The sequence below is a fragment of the Microcaecilia unicolor genome, chromosome 10, assembly GCF_901765095.1.
Source record: "Microcaecilia unicolor chromosome 10, aMicUni1.1, whole genome shotgun sequence".
Lineage (NCBI taxonomy): Eukaryota > Metazoa > Chordata > Amphibia > Gymnophiona > Siphonopidae > Microcaecilia > Microcaecilia unicolor.
The window spans coordinates 112,588,661-112,605,932 of NC_044040.1; the positions used below are offsets into that span (position 1 = coordinate 112,588,661).

At 43.7% G+C, this 17,272-nt stretch overlaps 1 protein-coding gene across 1 annotated transcript in view; it reads left to right on the forward strand.

Annotated features, from left to right (window-relative positions):
• Window positions 1-17,272, forward strand: part of PPP2R3A (protein phosphatase 2 regulatory subunit B''alpha) — a 1,495,967-nt gene that overhangs the window by 399,214 nt on the left and 1,079,481 nt on the right. The window contains 1 exon segment of the mRNA XM_030217215.1: window positions 13,154-13,228. Within this exon segment, the coding sequence (XP_030073075.1) occupies window positions 13,154-13,228 (75 nt within the window).

Below are 17,272 nucleotides of genomic sequence, written 5' to 3' on the forward strand. Positions count from 1 at the left end.
GCCATAGATTTATAGCCTGTATAGGATCCCCAGAAGCCAACACAAAACCTTGTCTACTCCACTTCTGTAGATGCTCATGTAAAGAAGCCACTACATAATGGGAGTCAGAGACAACGGTAAGGGGAATAGTCACAGGAACTTCTTGTAAAACAGCAACCAATGCAGCTAGTTCAGCTTGTTGGGCTGAAAAGCCAGATGGCAACACATATGTCTTCAATGTTAGGATAGTATCATCAGGCATATATTGTACAATGGAAAAAACTACTTTAGAATCCATTGCAGAACCATCAGTAAACCATATTTGACCATTTCCTAAGGGCTCTGTGCCTATTCTAATTTTACAAGGTAAAGGCAAAGTATGAATTCCACAAATATGATCAATAGACACTGTATCTGCAAATCTGTAAATTTGCAATAAACTCAAATGCATTTCCTTTCTTAAGGGTACTGCTGAATTCAGTAACACAGCCACACATTTCCCCATACATGCCTGAGTAAATGATAATTGAGGGTTAGCTAATAAAGCTCTGACATCATGAGAGGTGTGGACTCTGACACGTATGCCAGAAATGTGAGCATGTAATTTTAAAACTGCCTGGGAACAGGCTATGAGACCTTGTTCACAGGGAGAAAAAGCCATCTCCACAGGTGAAAAAGATTCTGAGAAGAAGGCCAGAGCCCTCTGCCTGGGAAGCAGCCGCTCCCCAACCAGAGGGACCAGAATACACATACATACAAATCAACTGAAGCATCTAAGTCTACAAAAGATAGAGTAGGTGAATCAAGAATAAGAGGAACTAACAGGGTAATAACTTCTTTGTCATTATCAGATAAAATTATTGAATCCCCACTTTGGGGATTCCCACGGAGGTGATGCCTCAAAAAGGCATCCACAGCCTACAAAAATTCAAAAAACCTAACAGAGCTCTCAAATCACGCAATGTCTGGGGAACAGCTAATTCAGATAAAGTATGATGCATAGCACATGTAAAAGAACGGCCATGAGTTCCCAAGGTATAACCAAGGAAGCTCACAACTGGTTGGCAGATCTGTGCTTTGTCAGGATTAACTTTATACCCAGCTTTCTCTAAAAGATCTAATAATTTATGCGTATATTCCATACAGGTCTCTGCATTGCCAGCAGAGAGTAACAAGTTATCAACATAGTGCAATAGTGTAACCCCTTCTGGCAAAGAATCTTTGAAAGGAGCTAAATCATGAGTTAAAATACGTGAAAATACAGAAGGACTCTCTACATACCCCTGTGGCAGTCTAGCCCACTGATATGTCTCTCCCTTATACTGAAAAGCAGTTAATGGTCTACTCTGTGCATCCAAAGGGACACAAAAATAAGCATTAGATAAGTCCAATACTGTATGAAATTGCCCCAAAGTAACTGACTGCAACACTGTAGCAGGATTCTCAACATTAGGAAATTCTGGAACCACCAAATCATTTAGAGCCCGCAGGTCGTGGACTATATGCCACTTAGCTTCTTCTTTTGGAACAGGATACAAAGGAGTGTTAAAAGGGGAACTGCAAGGCTCAATGATTCCATGTGCCAGTAATTTTTGAATTTCAGGAGCCATGCCATCAGTGGCAGCTTGACTCAGAGGGTACTGGGATCGGTGAGGACCTGTGCCCTCCTGGCGCAATTCCAGAATCACAGAAGAAACAGAATTAACTCTCCCATAGGGGCAATCAGGAGTAGCCCAAACCCCATCATGGCCAAGCAAAGGAAAAGCACTACCAGTGTCAGTGATCTTACGGGCTTGCTGCACAAGTGCTACATACATGGGTGATGCCAGTACACCAGGGGAAGAAGGAGAAAAGTCAATTTTAAACTGAAATTTGGTCAGCAAATCCCTGCCCAGTAAATTGAAAGGGCAGGTTGGGGAATATAACAGTGGTGCCATCACTGTCTCTCCTGAACAATGTATGTTACAGGGTTTTGTTACAAAAACTCGCTGATCCATCCCTTCAAACCCAGTAGTAACCACTGTCTCATCCGACAGATGAACGTCGAGGGGAGAGTGGTTATCACTGAGCAGGTAGCACCGGAATCTACAAGAAAAGGTAAAGGTGTTCCTTTAATGTTTATGAAAATAATTGGTTCCTCCACCCCTGCTTGTACCCGCATCACCGCAAGACGTCAGTTTTCCCTACCTTGCTGCATCTGGTCTGCTGGGTCCCAGTACTGGGGTATTGGTCCTCGGGTGTCTTGTGGTGGTGGTCTGACTGCTCGTCCCTGTCTACATTCATAAGCAAAATGTCCTCTATTACCACATTCCCAATAAGTACTTGCTCTCCTACCAGTGCCAGCCAGACTTTAGTCCCCAGACTGGCGTCCCATGGGTCCCCTACACATTCCCCTTCCCCTTGAAGGTGTATTCCAATTAATCTGTGCTCCCTGAAAACACACGTGGAAGAATGCTTCGTCCACATCTTCTCATCATCAGTGTCAGAGTTAGAGTCTGGACTGTCCTGTCTCTTACAGGGCTTCAACTGCCTTAGTCAAAGACCTAAACTTCTCTCTCTCTCTGTCTTGTTCCTGATCACTATCTGCCATAGCAGCTGCCTCATTCTTTTCTCTCTTAACATCCTGCAGTTGCATAGCACAAACCCTGCTCTGCAACTGAACTACATTTTTCTGTGGCTTATCTAGTTCCTGTTTATACTGCTGACAAAAATGAATTAATGTGGCATAAACATGTAGCCAGGGTTTAGTATCTAAACCTACAATATTATCTAGTTTTCTCTTAACAGACTCAGGCATGGCTTTATAGAGATTTTGAATAAAGAAAGGGAAATTATCTGAAGAATCAAATGGCTGATCAAATTGACGTTGCCATTCCTCCTGATAAGAGGTTATAAATGAATATATAGTTTTGGTGCTGGGATCCCACAATATATTTAACAGCTTAGTATAATTTCTAACATGGGGGAACATTTCCCTAAGTGCTGCCCACACTTGCTGGCGATATGGATTAAAAGACACACTGTCATGAGCAGCACTATTTAAAACTACTGTACTCATCTTTGCCCTTCTAAAATAGCAACAGGATCCACTCCTGGTAAGCGAGCAAGGAGTGTCTTGAGATCTCCAATACACAAATTGGTACCAGCAGTGGACCACTCAAAAGCAGTGATTCAGGCATTTGCTCCTTGCTTAATAGGCGGGAGGGAGGATATCAACATAGTTAAATCAGTGAAAGTCCAAGGAATATACTTCTTTGGAGTGGGGCGATTTGGAACCGACTTACCATATAACAGAGGAAACTGCTTAACATTAGGATGGTTGGAGGAAGTGCTATTCTTAGCATATTTCTCCCATATTTCTAATCCTGCCTTCATATATCTGGGGTCCCAACTTGGATCTCCTATACCTCCTGTAATGCACCTTCGTGCAGTATTCATATGAAGTGGTTCAAGTGAACCTTTGGGATAAGGGGGGATCTGATCACCTAATGACTCTGTCCACCCTGCAAGATTATCTACCCAGGGGTCTACAAAATAATCTGATTTTTCCCTCTGAGTGACAAGCTCGTTAGGGGTCAGTGTACGCACAGCCAATTCTGTAACATTAGACACAAAGACACTAATGTCAAGAGGGTCATGAAACCTTTCCCTCCATTGGGGAGTAATTTCATCTTCCTGGGTTGTTAGATTTCCAAAAAGAGGATCCCTATTCATTATCACTACCTCACGATCTGCATCCCATCCCTCATCACTTGCCTTATCTATATCCTCACCTCCTGTTGGACCCCTGGATGGATCCTTGATAGAAAAAATCTCCACAGGTCCCCGAATATACTGCCAGGTAGACTGAGCTGGCAACGTCTTTGGGATATGAATCTTTACAGTGGAGGTACCACTAGACTCAGCCAAGGGGGCAGCAGAAGCCGGAATAGAGCCCGTACTTCCCTTAGTTGGAGATAAAGTGGTCGGTCCCTGTTGCAAACTTACTACTGGGCTGCTAGCTATGTTTCAGGTAATTTTGAGGAAGCAGATATACTATCGTCAAGCAAAATAGGCTTCTAACCCTCAACAACTTTTGGTACGTCTGTCAGAGAAGGGTACAACCCTGCCTTTGAAGGTTATAAGGGGGAGGTTTATTTCCCATTAGTTTATCAGATTCCTGCTTCCACAAATAAAACATTTTTAAATGTTCTACTAATGATTTTCCTTTTTTTTTTGTTCATTAAGCAAGTTAAAGAAGGCACATCAAACCACTATTCCATTGAAAGAAAGGATCTTTCTCACTTAACCCATGTCACACTGTACTTTATAATCTCTTTCTGTTCCTCTGGATTTGCTACACAAACTGTCTCTAATGGGGAAGTCATACTGATAAATTTCTAGTTAACAGTTTGATAAGTAAAGGGCTGTCCAGCAGCCAGAGTGACAATCTACAACTAAGAAAATGTTCCACTCAATGTGGAAACTCAAACGCATGAAACCATTCTTCCCGAGGGAAACATTCCGGAACCTGATACATACTAAGCCACCTAGATTACTGCAATAGAATGTATGCGGGATGCAAAGAACAACTCATAAAGAAACTTCAGACAGCTCAAAACACAGCAGCCAGACTTATATTTGGAAAAACGTGATTCGAAAGCGCCAAGCCCCTCTGTGAAAAATTGCACTGGCTCCCAATCAAAGAACGTGTTGCCTTCAAAATCTGCACCCTGGTACATAAGATTATCTACGGCGAGGCCCCGGGATACATGACAGAGCTCATCAACCTACCAATAAGAAATACATCCGGATCAACATGAACATATCTAAACCTCCACTACCTAAGCTGCAAAGGACTCAAATACAAATCAACTTATGCATCCAGCTTTTCTTACATAAGCACACAACTATGGAACACACTACCAAAAGCTGTGAAAACAACATATAACCACCTAAACTTCCGGAAATCACTAAAAACTTACCTGTTCAATAAAGCATACCCTACCGACCCTACTTAAATACCTGAACCCTGCAACACTTCGAAACCAAAGAACATAATGGACATAACGTAACTCTTCCTCTATATGATTCCCCAATATGTTGTTCTACTTGAAACTGATTCTACCATAACATCACCGTGTAACTGTTTACACTGGAATTGGTGAATGCCTTTACGGTACTATGTAAGCCACATTGAGCCTGCAAATAGGTGGGAAAATGTGGGATACTAATGTAACAAATAAATAAAAATGCAAGAATATACTTCACTAGAGAAAAGCAGCAGAGCAATAAAAAGACACCAGCATAGAAAAAACTCCTCCTCTCTGGAGGCCCGGATTCAAGATGGCCGCACCTTTGAGACGTTAGCAGGTTACTCTCTGAATTAGAACTTTTCAAACATGCCGAAAAGACGGGGCCGTCCTGCCTCCAAAGCCCCGCGACGGCAAGTTTTTACCTCTCAAGACATTCAAACGCTTCTTCAGGCAGCGTCTATTCCAACTACTTCGGCGCTTCAAATGTCGGAAGGCAGCCAGCTGAGTAGCGCCGGTGCGAGTGGAGGCCCGGAAGCTTCTCCTGGGCTCGAGCTGATGCTCAGCCCTGACTTAAGGGAACCACCCCCGCAACCTGCGGGGTACAGCACACCAACCGAGGCGTCTCTGGACCTGCTTTCCCAAAGTGGTGCAAGTGGACAGAGCCGGGAGGAAATAGATCCGGTTGTATGTGAGCTGAGGTCTCAGACGCGAACACCTATTCCATCGAAGGTGGAAGAAGCTGAAAGTTTGATACTGGAGAAATCTTTGGAGAAAGAGGTACTACCCACACAATTTTCCTTTGAAATAAAAAAAACAGCTGAAGTAACGCTAGATTCGCTATGGACTTTGATAGTGGGTCTAGGAAAAACTTTTGCTCCGCAAGTAAATAAACTGAATCAGGACATTTTAGTTCTTGAACAAAAAGCTAAAGTTTTGGACACTAAAGTTGAAAAATTAGAGCAAACGGATAATGATATGACTTTGGAAGTTAAAAAACTCCATACTCAACAAGAGATTATGGTTAAAGACTTGATCTCCCTGAGAAAAAAAACAGAATCATTGGAAAATTCAGTTAGGAGTAACAACCTTTGTTTATTAAATTTTCCAAGACAATTGTCTAAGTCTCCAAGGGACATGTTAAAGAAATATTTAATGGAAATATTTGAAGTTAAAGAAGAGATGATTCCACCTTTTTCCCAGGTTTATTATCTACCAGTATTAAATCAAGAAAACCAGAAGCAAGTTTTGAATATATCAGCTATACTAGAATCTTCGGACAATGATCCTGTTATTCCAACAACAATTGATAATGACGGTGGCATTGCCACCAGATAAGTCATGGATAATGAAAATGTATTTTAGAAATAAGGACAAAGTGTTCGTAGGCCAAAAAATTCAGATATTTCCCGATGTCTCTCGTGAGACACAAAAGAGGCGAAGACAATTTCTTTTGATGAAACCAGCAGTGTTACAGCTGGGTGCAATTTTCTTTCTTAGATTTCCTCGTAAATGTGTGGTAAAATACCAATCCCTTAAATATGTTTTTTTTGAACCAGCTCAGCTAACAGCTTTTTTAGTGTCTAGACAAAATAAGGAAACTTGAAAATGTCATCTTCCCCTTAGATATAGAAAATTTATAACACCGAATAGTGTAACCTGTAAACTTCTCAAATCAATGTTCTTAGAAATGTATTTCTGTTTGAATAATTCCACTTTCTATCATCTTGAATCCCATATTGTGGACTTGAGTGGGGATTTCAATTTAATAATTTTTTTTTCTTTTTCATTTCAATCAGTTGCTACTTAAATTTGAATATATGATGTGAAATGTACCACTTTTCAAACAAGTTGAATACTTGAGTATATGTGTAAAATTGTTATAAATAAAATAAAAAAAAAGACACCAGCATAATTACCTGCACTTATACCAAATATAGTATATATCACACTTACCCGGGAAAGACAGAAAAATATAAAAAAATACATGTCGCTCTTCCCTTCAATTTTCCTTTTTCTTCATAATAGTTCTCCCCTCAGCCGGAATCTGAACCCCTAAACCCCTCTTGTCCGTTAAAGGACTGACTGGGGACGTTTGCCCACCAAGTTACCTTGCGGACGGAGGTCACCCACCAGAGGCAGAGCACCCTCAATGCCCCACGCTGGGCGCCAGTGGCAGTCCTGTCTGTGCCTGAGAGACAGAAGTTGCCTTCTGGAGGTCTGGGGGGCTAGACCCTCGAGTAAATCTTGACTTTCCCAGGCAGAACTCCAGGCAAGAAAAAACTCTGGCTACTAAATAAGTATTAGATTCAATAAATGTTTATTCAGAGAAGCCAATATAAAGAAGCTAATAAGCAACTAGTCAGATATTAAAGAAAATAAAGACCCCAATAGAGTATAACATATAGCAAATAAACAGAGTTTTCCCTGGGAGCTATCAATATGTCCACCTACTAGTGTAGACACACTGAGGCCCCACATCCTTAGTTCTATTTCCCCTTATATACATTTTCTTTCCTTCTTGCATCTTGCTGAGGCCTCTGTGATATACAGCCTCTAAAAAAATAGCCCCCAGAAAATAGGTAGTTTTCTATTGTTTCAGGGACTGCGCAGAAGACAAGTTGTCTCTAGATCCTTCATAGCATGGTGGATTAAGACTATTGAGTTGGTGTATATTCTACAGTACACAAAGTAGTTTTACATATGCTCAAGCGACTTCTTAGGTGGAAGCCCAAGCAGCTACTCCGAAGAGAAACACAATCTATTGGTCGAGACTGGTCTTGCAGGACTCAAGGCTAGGAAATGAACACAGACGGTGAAATTTATTCATACCTGTTAATTATCTAATTAGTTTCTGTTTGGAATTACTTCTGCCATTACTCTGTAAACCAAGTTATGCTGGTACTGGAGCTAAGCAGCAGGTTTTAAAAAGTATCTTTAATAAGAACATCAGAAACCACTGATAATCTCAGTAATTAACATCAAAATCATTAACAACTGTATTAATATTACAGATTAATTCCCTTTATTAATTCAATTACAAAATACCTATAAATTTGCATCAAATGTATTACATTGTTATAAAATACAATCAGCTCTTCCCAAACAATCAACTCATCCCTAACATATCTTCACATCCATACTACTCATCCATACCTGTAAACCACATTAACTACACACAAAAGGGTTAATATCACTGTGAGCATCTAAAACATATAACCTAGACACTATTACAATAATCGTTTCAAGCCTACAAATATATAATCTTCATCACTTTATCAAATATATGTTCGTATACGGGTTACTATATTGTAGTTCCCATCAAACTAGAACTGTTCTTCAATGATGAAGTAGAGGCTTATTGAACAGCGTTCAAACAAAGTAATGTTGTGTCTTTTGTTAACCACCTCATCACTATCCAGAACTCCGCGTTCCAAAAGGTGTCCACGTTCCAGATATTGTCCTATTGTGATTTTAATCGTGAATTCCCCCAAACCAAGGAATATTCTATATTGAGCAGTCAAATAGCCAAAAAAGGACCCGACATGATCATGTTTCGCTCTCACTGAGCGTCTTCAGGGGTCTTGTGTTCTACATAGAATAACAATGCATACAAATTACATACCCTATATTCATATACTAATCAATCTACATATAAAAAAAGCATCAAAAAACAATACTGACCACTCATTTTTCAGCTCTTCCAGATGGTTGAATACTCAGCAACCAAAGGACTAGCACCATGACGCATGTACGGAAGCCCAGCGTTTATATCCACTCCTAGATGTTCAACCACTCTATCTCCTTGTTTAACCCACGTGGGGCAACTGTATCCCAATCAAATATGAGGCGTTGTTCTTTCCTAAGCAGTAATTGGGGAACATTTCCACCCCTATTAACTTTAATTAGATCCAAAACCATGAAGTGCAACTCATGTACACCATGATTTAAATCAAGCCAATGGGAAACCAGAGGGGCTTCAGCCTGCGTGGTACGAATATTACTTAAGTGCTGTAAAATTCTAACTTTTATCTTCCTAGTGGTTAACCCGATGTACCATAATCCACATGGGCATACCACTCCATAGATGCAATTCATAGAACTGCAATCTGTGTGGTATTTTAAACGGTACAATTTCCTAGAATGGGGCATTTCTACTTCTTTCACCTGTAAAGAGTACTGACAATAAACGCAATGTTGACATTTATAATGCCCTCCATCAAAAAGTGTGTTCCCAGTGCTACCTCTCCCTCTAGCCAATTGTTTCCTCAAATTCCTACCGCATGAAAAAGCAAACCACGGTGTTTGTTTGAAAATATCATGGGTACCCAATATCGACCAGTGTCGACATATAATTTGTATGATTTGATAGGACGACCGTGTATATGGAAGTACACAAGTTAAAGGATTGTCTTTCTTCTCTCTCTTATTAAATTGATGCCATTCATTATGATAATTGAAGGCTCTTTTAGCCGCCTTTTTAAAATTTTTTTGTGGATATCCACGTTCCTGAAATCTCTTCATCAATTTATCAGCTTGCAAACAAAACTCATTTCGTGAACTGCATAACCGTCGTATCCTGAGCATTTGGCTAGCTGGGATACTATTCTTTAACATACTGGGATAATGGCTGCGATAGTGTAAAACTGTTTTGCGATCAGTCTCTTTACAGTATACTTTAGTAATGAATCTGCCCCCTTTATACACAATACTAATATCAAGGAAGTTAACTTCATGCACACCGATATGATGGACAAATTTGATGTTTGTGTCTACTGTATTCAAATAATTCAAAAATTTATTCAACTGATACTCATCACCTTGCCAAATCAATAGTATATCATCGATATACCTAAGCCATTTCAAAACCCCACAGTAGTAGTAGGATGTATATATATGTCGCTTTTCCAACTGGTCCATATAGAGACACTCGATTGTGGAGGCTACAGTAGCCCCCATCACTACACCCTTAATTTGATGGAAAAAGGCATCTTGGAACATGAAATAGTTATGATAGATAATCAGCTTAGCATTATCATTAAGCAGTTGAATCTTGGAAGCAGGTAAAGACAGTGTCAAGCAAATGCTCTATCATAACTATTGCCTCCCTTTGCGGAATATTAGTATATAATGCTGTAATATCAAGCGTTACCAAACATATTCGAGAATCACTTTGTAATGGAATTTGTTCTAATATTTCAAGCAAATGGCTCGAATCCCTCATAATAATAATACTTTCATCCTTCTGTAAATCACTCAAAGCTGCCTGTTGGGATTTTGCAGAAATGACAAGGTGGTGGAATTATCAGTATCAACTTTCTCTGCATTATCAAAATGTAATCTCAAACGTAATTTTCTAAAGAATTTGTACAGATTGACCCAAGCATCAAAAGAATCATGAAATCTAGTTGGAACAAACGATAATCCTAAACTCAGCACTTGAATCTGATTAACATTCAATTTTTTAGAGAACAAATTGAAGACTATCAATGAGTCTTCTTGCCCTGTCTTTTTGGCCGTACCACCGTCTTAGCTGTTGGTCCCCCTGGATCCCGTTTGGTAATCGTTAAAAAAGTACTCTTAGAAGGTTGTGCTTCATGTGATCCAATCATTTCTAAATCACTACCACCTATTGCTTGTTGTTCCTCACCTGATGACTCGCTTGATGAGTTAATAAACGTAACTCGCTTACCCTTTCTGTTTCTTCTGGATTTTCTACCTTGATTCATCCAAGGGTAAATGAAACCTTTACTATAATCAAGCTCATCTCGCTTATGCTTAGAAATTTTCTGTGCTCGTATTTCCATTTTATATTGTTCAGTAGACTTCAGATGTTCTTTATATTTTTGTTCATAAACATCACGCGAGTACATGCTTTTCAACTCACTGAGCTTGTTGTTTAGCCCACTTTAAAGGCATAATTGGTTTTCCCTGTCCCTGCCTTACCCCATTCCCCCTCATCCCGGAGCTACTCTGTGGCTGCCTGCCTCTAACTTTCCTCACAGTAAAAAAAAAAAAGGAGAGGCTTTCTCCAGAGTTCCTGGTTCAGTGCAGCTTGACCGAAAGCTCATTTGACTCGGTCTCCTGAGGTGAGAGTGGTGCCCAGCTCCTCCGGGGAGGTTCCCGCTGACAGCGCTCTGTGTGGGGTAAGTTTTGGCGTGAAGGCGCCATTTTGTTTTCTGTATTTGATGACTGCTGAAGGGCTTAAGCGCTGTTCCCACTGTGGGAAACGCAGATCAGCAGCGGGGCTTTGCAGCACATGCTGCCTAGATGCTAATGCTGGCACGAGTAAGATGGGCGGTGAGTCTTCCCGCCCGATGGAGTTGGCAGTGGGTGCCATCTTGGAGGCGCCGCGTGACTCGACCCTCACGGTTGTGGAGTCTGAGTGCAGGGGGACGCCTCGTTTCGAGGTTTCTAGAGGAGTTATTGCCTCCGCTTCCCCCAATGTGGGGGCGGATGCTCAGGGTGAGTTTTTCTCCCCTGAATTTGTGGTGCTAATGCATAAGGCTTTTATGTTAAAAAGAGCACTGCCTGAGGCTCCTGACAATTCCTTTCGGACTGGGTTGCCTCCAGTTCTTGATAGCCCAGTGTCTGCTGGAGACTTTATTTCTTCCCCCGAGCTTTTGGCTGACGCTAAGCGTAGACGAGTGAATACTCCGTCTGAGGGGGACTCTTCACCCTGTTCTCCCCTGTGGTCTAGTTTCGGGGAGTCTGAGGGGTCTGGCAGGCCCTCACGGACTGATGATCCAGACAAGGGTGGCTGCTTGACACAGGAGTTGGATGAGCCTGCAAAATACCACAGAAATCCGGTATATCAAGTCCCATTTCAGGTGCGCTGAAAAATGGACCTGCGCATGTCCAATACACGCATCTACACCAGCGCAGGCCTTTTTTCAACACACCTTAATAAAAGGATCCCTTAGATTTCTAAGATATATGGCCTCTGTCCTTAAAGAAAACAAAAATCACTAGTAGACCACCTTTACCATTCCTTATTATCCCCTCCAAGACATCTGTCAGATTCAAGCTATCCACCAACATTATTCCTATTTATTTATTTGTACAATCTTATATCCTACAATTGTCCAAAAACAAGTTTCGGTTCAGTGTGGCTTACAATTAGCAAAAGGCTTACAGTACGCTAATCGATTACGTGTGTTAAGGAACGTAAGTGACATGTGAAATTAATCATAGGTTTTCTTACATAGATTTGTTTTTAGTTCTTTTCTGAACTGTAGATAGTTGTTGATGTTTCTTATGGCCTTGGGGATTGAATTCCACCATTTGGAACCCAGGTAGCTAAACCCAGCTATGTAGATGGATTTGTAGGTGATGTTGTTGCAGTTAGGTAGATGTAGTAGTAAGTAGCTCTTGGTTTCTGGGTTTGCATTCCTTGATGATAATTCAGTCAGGTCTAGCATTTTAAAGGTTAGGGTGCTGGCTTTAAACAGTGTAGCCTTAATTGAGAGCCAGTGTAGCATTACAAACAGTGGAGTCACGCTATCCTATTTTGATTTTTTGAATATTAATATTGCTGCCATGTTTTGGATGGTCTGCAGTAATTTTAGCATGGTTTTGTTTTTGCATCTTAGGTATGCTGCGTTGCTGTAGACTAGTTGTGGTAGTATCAGAGATTGTACTATAAGGCGGAATACTTGTCTGGGAAAGTAATCTCTGATCCTCCTCAGTTGCCATAAAGTATATACCTTTCTTGATTTCACTTTTTGATTCATTATTAATACTACATCTGCTACTGTCTTTGTATGTGTCTAGGGCAAATCACTTATCAGAGATGCCAAATTACCCAAAAGAAAATATTTTGACCTTACATTCCTATTCAGTATGGTATTTACAGCCCCAGTTTTACAAAACTGAAATCAGTGAAATAGGCAGCCAGATGGGGTTGCCAGAAATTAAGGGACATCCTAAAACTTGCATTCTGTAACTGGGCAACTTGCAGTTCTGCTTATTTTTCTGTGTCTCTGGACCAACTTAAAATAAGGCATCTGTCTTACTCTTTTTTTCTTGAATCAACTATATTTCCTTGGATTCCACAGTAGTATCTTGAAAAAAAACACAGAAAGCTGGGCGGTGGGTCCCAATGTTTGCTGAATAACACTGATCTGACAGTGATAGCTGATCTTCTTTCTGTTCCTTTCCAGGATGTGGTAGACACTCACCCTGGCCTGACATTTCTCAAAGATGCCCCAGAATTCCATTCACGGTACATAACCACTGTAAGTATGTCTCTTTACACAGGACAGGAATGTAAACTAAAAATATTAAAGTTGTTGTTATGCTGTTATTACTTCTGCTTACAATGTGCTGCTTTGCAAGTTATTGCATGCTGTTAACAATTTCTCTTAACTTATAGAAGTACCTTATGGATATGTAATACAGATCATATTGACACTTTTAGGGGCCCTTTTACTAAGCTGCGTAAGTGTCTATGCGCGCCAAAATGGAGTTGCTGCTGCGCACCTCTTGCAGTAATTTCATTTTTGGTGTGTGTCCGACACGCGCGCAGGTCATTACTGCCCGGTTACCGTGTAAGACTTTACCACTAGGTCGATGGCTGGGAGTAAGGTCTCAGACCCAAAATGGATTTGTGGCAATTTTCATTTTGCCACACGTCTATTTTCGGCAAAAATTTTAAAAAGCCATTTTTTGCAAGTGCGCTGAAAAATGATTCTGCACGCGCCCAAAACATGTGCCTACACTACCATGGGCCATTTTTCAGTGTACCTTAGTAAAAGAACCCCTTAAATAAAAATAAACACCTTCAAATATATGTATCTCTCTAATAAGGGTCAATTTTCAAACTGCCCATTTTGAGATAAAGTCCACTGAAACAACTTAACCTACAGACTTTACCCCAAGTTTATGACAAATTTATGTTGTTTAGCTTTGAAACTCGCCTTTTGTACAGGTACAGAATTGCTGGAAGAGTATGTGCACAGACTTGAAAATGCTATCTTTGTATCTGCTCTTCCCAATAGAGAAGTTTCAACAAAGATGAATGAATGCCAGGAGTGTTTAAGGGTAGAACAGAGCAAAGGTTGCAAATTATTCCTGTCAACTTCTAAGCAGCTTGTAAAGTGCTCCAGGGACCTGCATACACGCAGGCCTCTAGAACTTGTTGCTGCTATATAACATTGGCACACCAGTTGACACCTGAAGACTAATCTCTCCAAAAACGTCCTTTATTGGAATAAGCACGCTTACTCACAGTTCTCCGAGGACAAGCAGGCTGCTTGTTCTCACTAATAGGGTGATGTCCACGGCAGCCCCTCCAATCGGAAACTTCACTAGCAAAGGCCTTTGCTAGTCCTTGCGCGCCCATGCGCACTGCACATGCGCGGCCGTCTTCCCGCCCGAACCGGCTCGTGTTCGTCAGTCTTCTTTTGTCCGCGCTCGGGACGGTTGTGTTTTGCCGCCGTTTTGCGCCCCTCAAGTTGACCCTCGCACGTCTTCATGATTTCGCTAAAAAAAATAAAAAAAAAAAGAAGAAAGACCTCGGTCTTTGTCCCTTCCCGTGTGTCAAGTTTGTTTCCCCGACGTAAGTTTCCTTTCGCTTTCGGGGTAGGCCTTTTTTGTGGCCTCGGTACGGGTTTTTTCTCTCTCCCTTATTTTTGGTGCCCTTCGTCACCATCGCGAATTCTGATTTCGCCGGCGTGATTTTTCCGCCCATGTCATCGAAGTCTCCCAGCGGCTTCAAGAAGTGCAACCAGTGCGCCCGGGTAATCTCGCTCACTGATAGGCACGCGTCGTGTCTTCAGTGTCTGGGGGCTGGGCACCGCCCGCAGGCCTGCAGTCTTTGTGCTCTTTTACAGAAGAGGACTCAGGTAGCGAGATTGGCCCAGTGGAACGTGTTGTTCTCGGGCTTTTCGTCGACAACAGCACCGGAGGCATCGAGTGCATCGACATCGACAGCATCAAGGCCTTTGACCTCGACATCGACAGCATCGAGGTATCGACCCTCTGCATCGTCGGTACCGAGACATCGGAAGGCTGCGTCAGTGGTACCGGGACCTCCGCTGTTGCTGATGTCGTCGGACGGTGGTGCTTCGACTGGAGTGCAGGTGAGGGCTGTCCATTCCCCTGCTGGTGGCGGTGAGCCTTCGGGTGGGTCTCCTTCTACCTTGAGGGCTCTTGCGGTACAGCCCCCCCGAGACCGACCTTCTTCGGCCTCGGCCCCGAGGAAGAGACGGCTGGATTCTACGTCCTCCTCGTCGGTACCGGGAAGCTCCGGTGACATGCTTCGTTTGAAAAAATCAAAGAAGCATCGACACCGGTCACCTTCCCGCATCGGTACCGAGAGCTCTGGGTCGCCGAGGGAGTCGGCACCCAGTAGGCATCGGCACCGGGAGGACCGCTCACCCTCTGTTCAGGAGGTGTCGATGCGCTCCACCTTGGACAGCCCGGAACAGCCTCCACGCCCGGAACTGACTCTGACCTCGACGCCTGCATCGGCTTCCATGTCTTTCTCCACAGCCGCTTTGCACGAGAGTCTCCGGGCCGTTCTCATGGGAGAGCTGTTGCGCCCTTCCCCTCCGGTACCGGGGGTGCTTGCGCCACCGGTACCGTCGAGTGAGGCGCCGGCTGGCCCCTCGCCCGGGGTGAGGTCTCCAACATCGGTACCGCTTGCGGTACCGACTGCGGCCGCCTCCCAGGAAGGCTCCCCGACGACGTCGGCGGAGGGAGCTTCGCCGGTGCTGGCGAGGGAGTCTACCTCTCGACGCTCCCACCGTGGCTGTGTTTCCACGGAGTCGAGTCGGGCACGGCTTCAGACACAGGTTCATGAACTTGTATCTGATACCGATGGTGAGGCCTCGTGGGAGGAGGAGGAGGACATTAGATATTTCTCTGATGAGGAGTCTGATGGCCTTCCTTCTGATCCCACTCCCTCCCCTGAAAGGCAGCTTTCTCCTCCCCAGAGTCTGTCTTTTGCGGCCTTTGTCCGGGAGATGTCTACGGCCATCCCCTTCCCGGTGGTTGTGGAGGATGAGCCCAGAGCTGAAATGTTTGAGCTCTTGGACTATCCTTCTCCACCTAAGGAAGCGTCCACAGTACCCATGCGTCATGTCCTAAAAAAGACATTGCTGGCGAACTGGACCAAGCCTTTAACTAATCCCCACATTCCCAAGAAGATCGAGTCCCAGTACCGGATCCATGGGGACCCAGACCTGATGCGCACTCAGTTGCCTCATGACTCTGGTGTGGTGGATCTGGCCCTAAAGAAGGCTAAGAGTTCTAGGGAGCATGCTTCAGCGCCCCCGGGCAAGGACTCTAGAACCTTAGACTCCTTTGGGAGGAAGGCCTACCATTCTTCTATGCTCGTGGCCAAGATTCAGTCCTACCAGTTCTACACGAGCATCCATATGCGGAACAATGTGCGGCAGTTGGCGGGCTTGGTGGACAAGCTCCCTCCTGAGCAAGCCAAGCCATTTCAGGAGGTGGTCAGGCAGCTGAAGGCGTACAGAAAATTCCTGGCCAGAGGGGTATATGATACCTTTGATGTTGCGTCCAGGGCCGCTGCTCAAGGTGTGGTGATGCGCAGACTCTCATGGCTGCGTGCCTCCGACCTGGAGAATAGGATCCAGCAGCAGATTGCGGACTCCCCTTGCCGAGCGGACAACATTTTTGGAGAGAAAGTCGAACAGGTGGTAGAGCAGCTCCACCAGCGGGATACCGCTTTCGACAAGTTCTCCCGCCGGCAGCCTTCAGCATCTACCTCCTCAGGTAGACGTTTTTATGGGGGAAGGAAGACTGTTCCCTACTCTTCTGGTAAGCGTAGGTACAATCCTCCTTCTCGACAGCCTGCGGCTCAGGCTAAGCCCCAGCGCACTCTCTCTCATCAGCAGCGTGCGCCTCAGCAAGGCCCCATGGCTCCCCAGCAAAAGCAGGGGGCGAGCTTTTGACTGGCTCCAGCAGAGCATAGCCGACATCAATGTATCAGTGCCGGGCGATCTGCCGGTCGGGGGGAGGTTGAAAGCTTTTCACCAAAGGTGGCCTCTTGTAACCTCCGACCGTTGGGTTCTTCAAATAGTCCGGCAAGGATACACCCTCAATTTGGCCTCGAAACCTCCAAATTGCCCACCGGGAGCTCAATCCTACAGCTTCCAGCACAAGCAGGTACTTGCAGAGGAACTCTCCGCCCTTCTCAGCGCCAATGCGGTCGAGCCCGTGCCTTCTGGGCAAGAAGGGCTGGAAAAGAAAACGGGGATGCGTCCCATCCTAGACCTAAGGGCCCTGAACAAATATCTGGTCAAGGAAAAGTT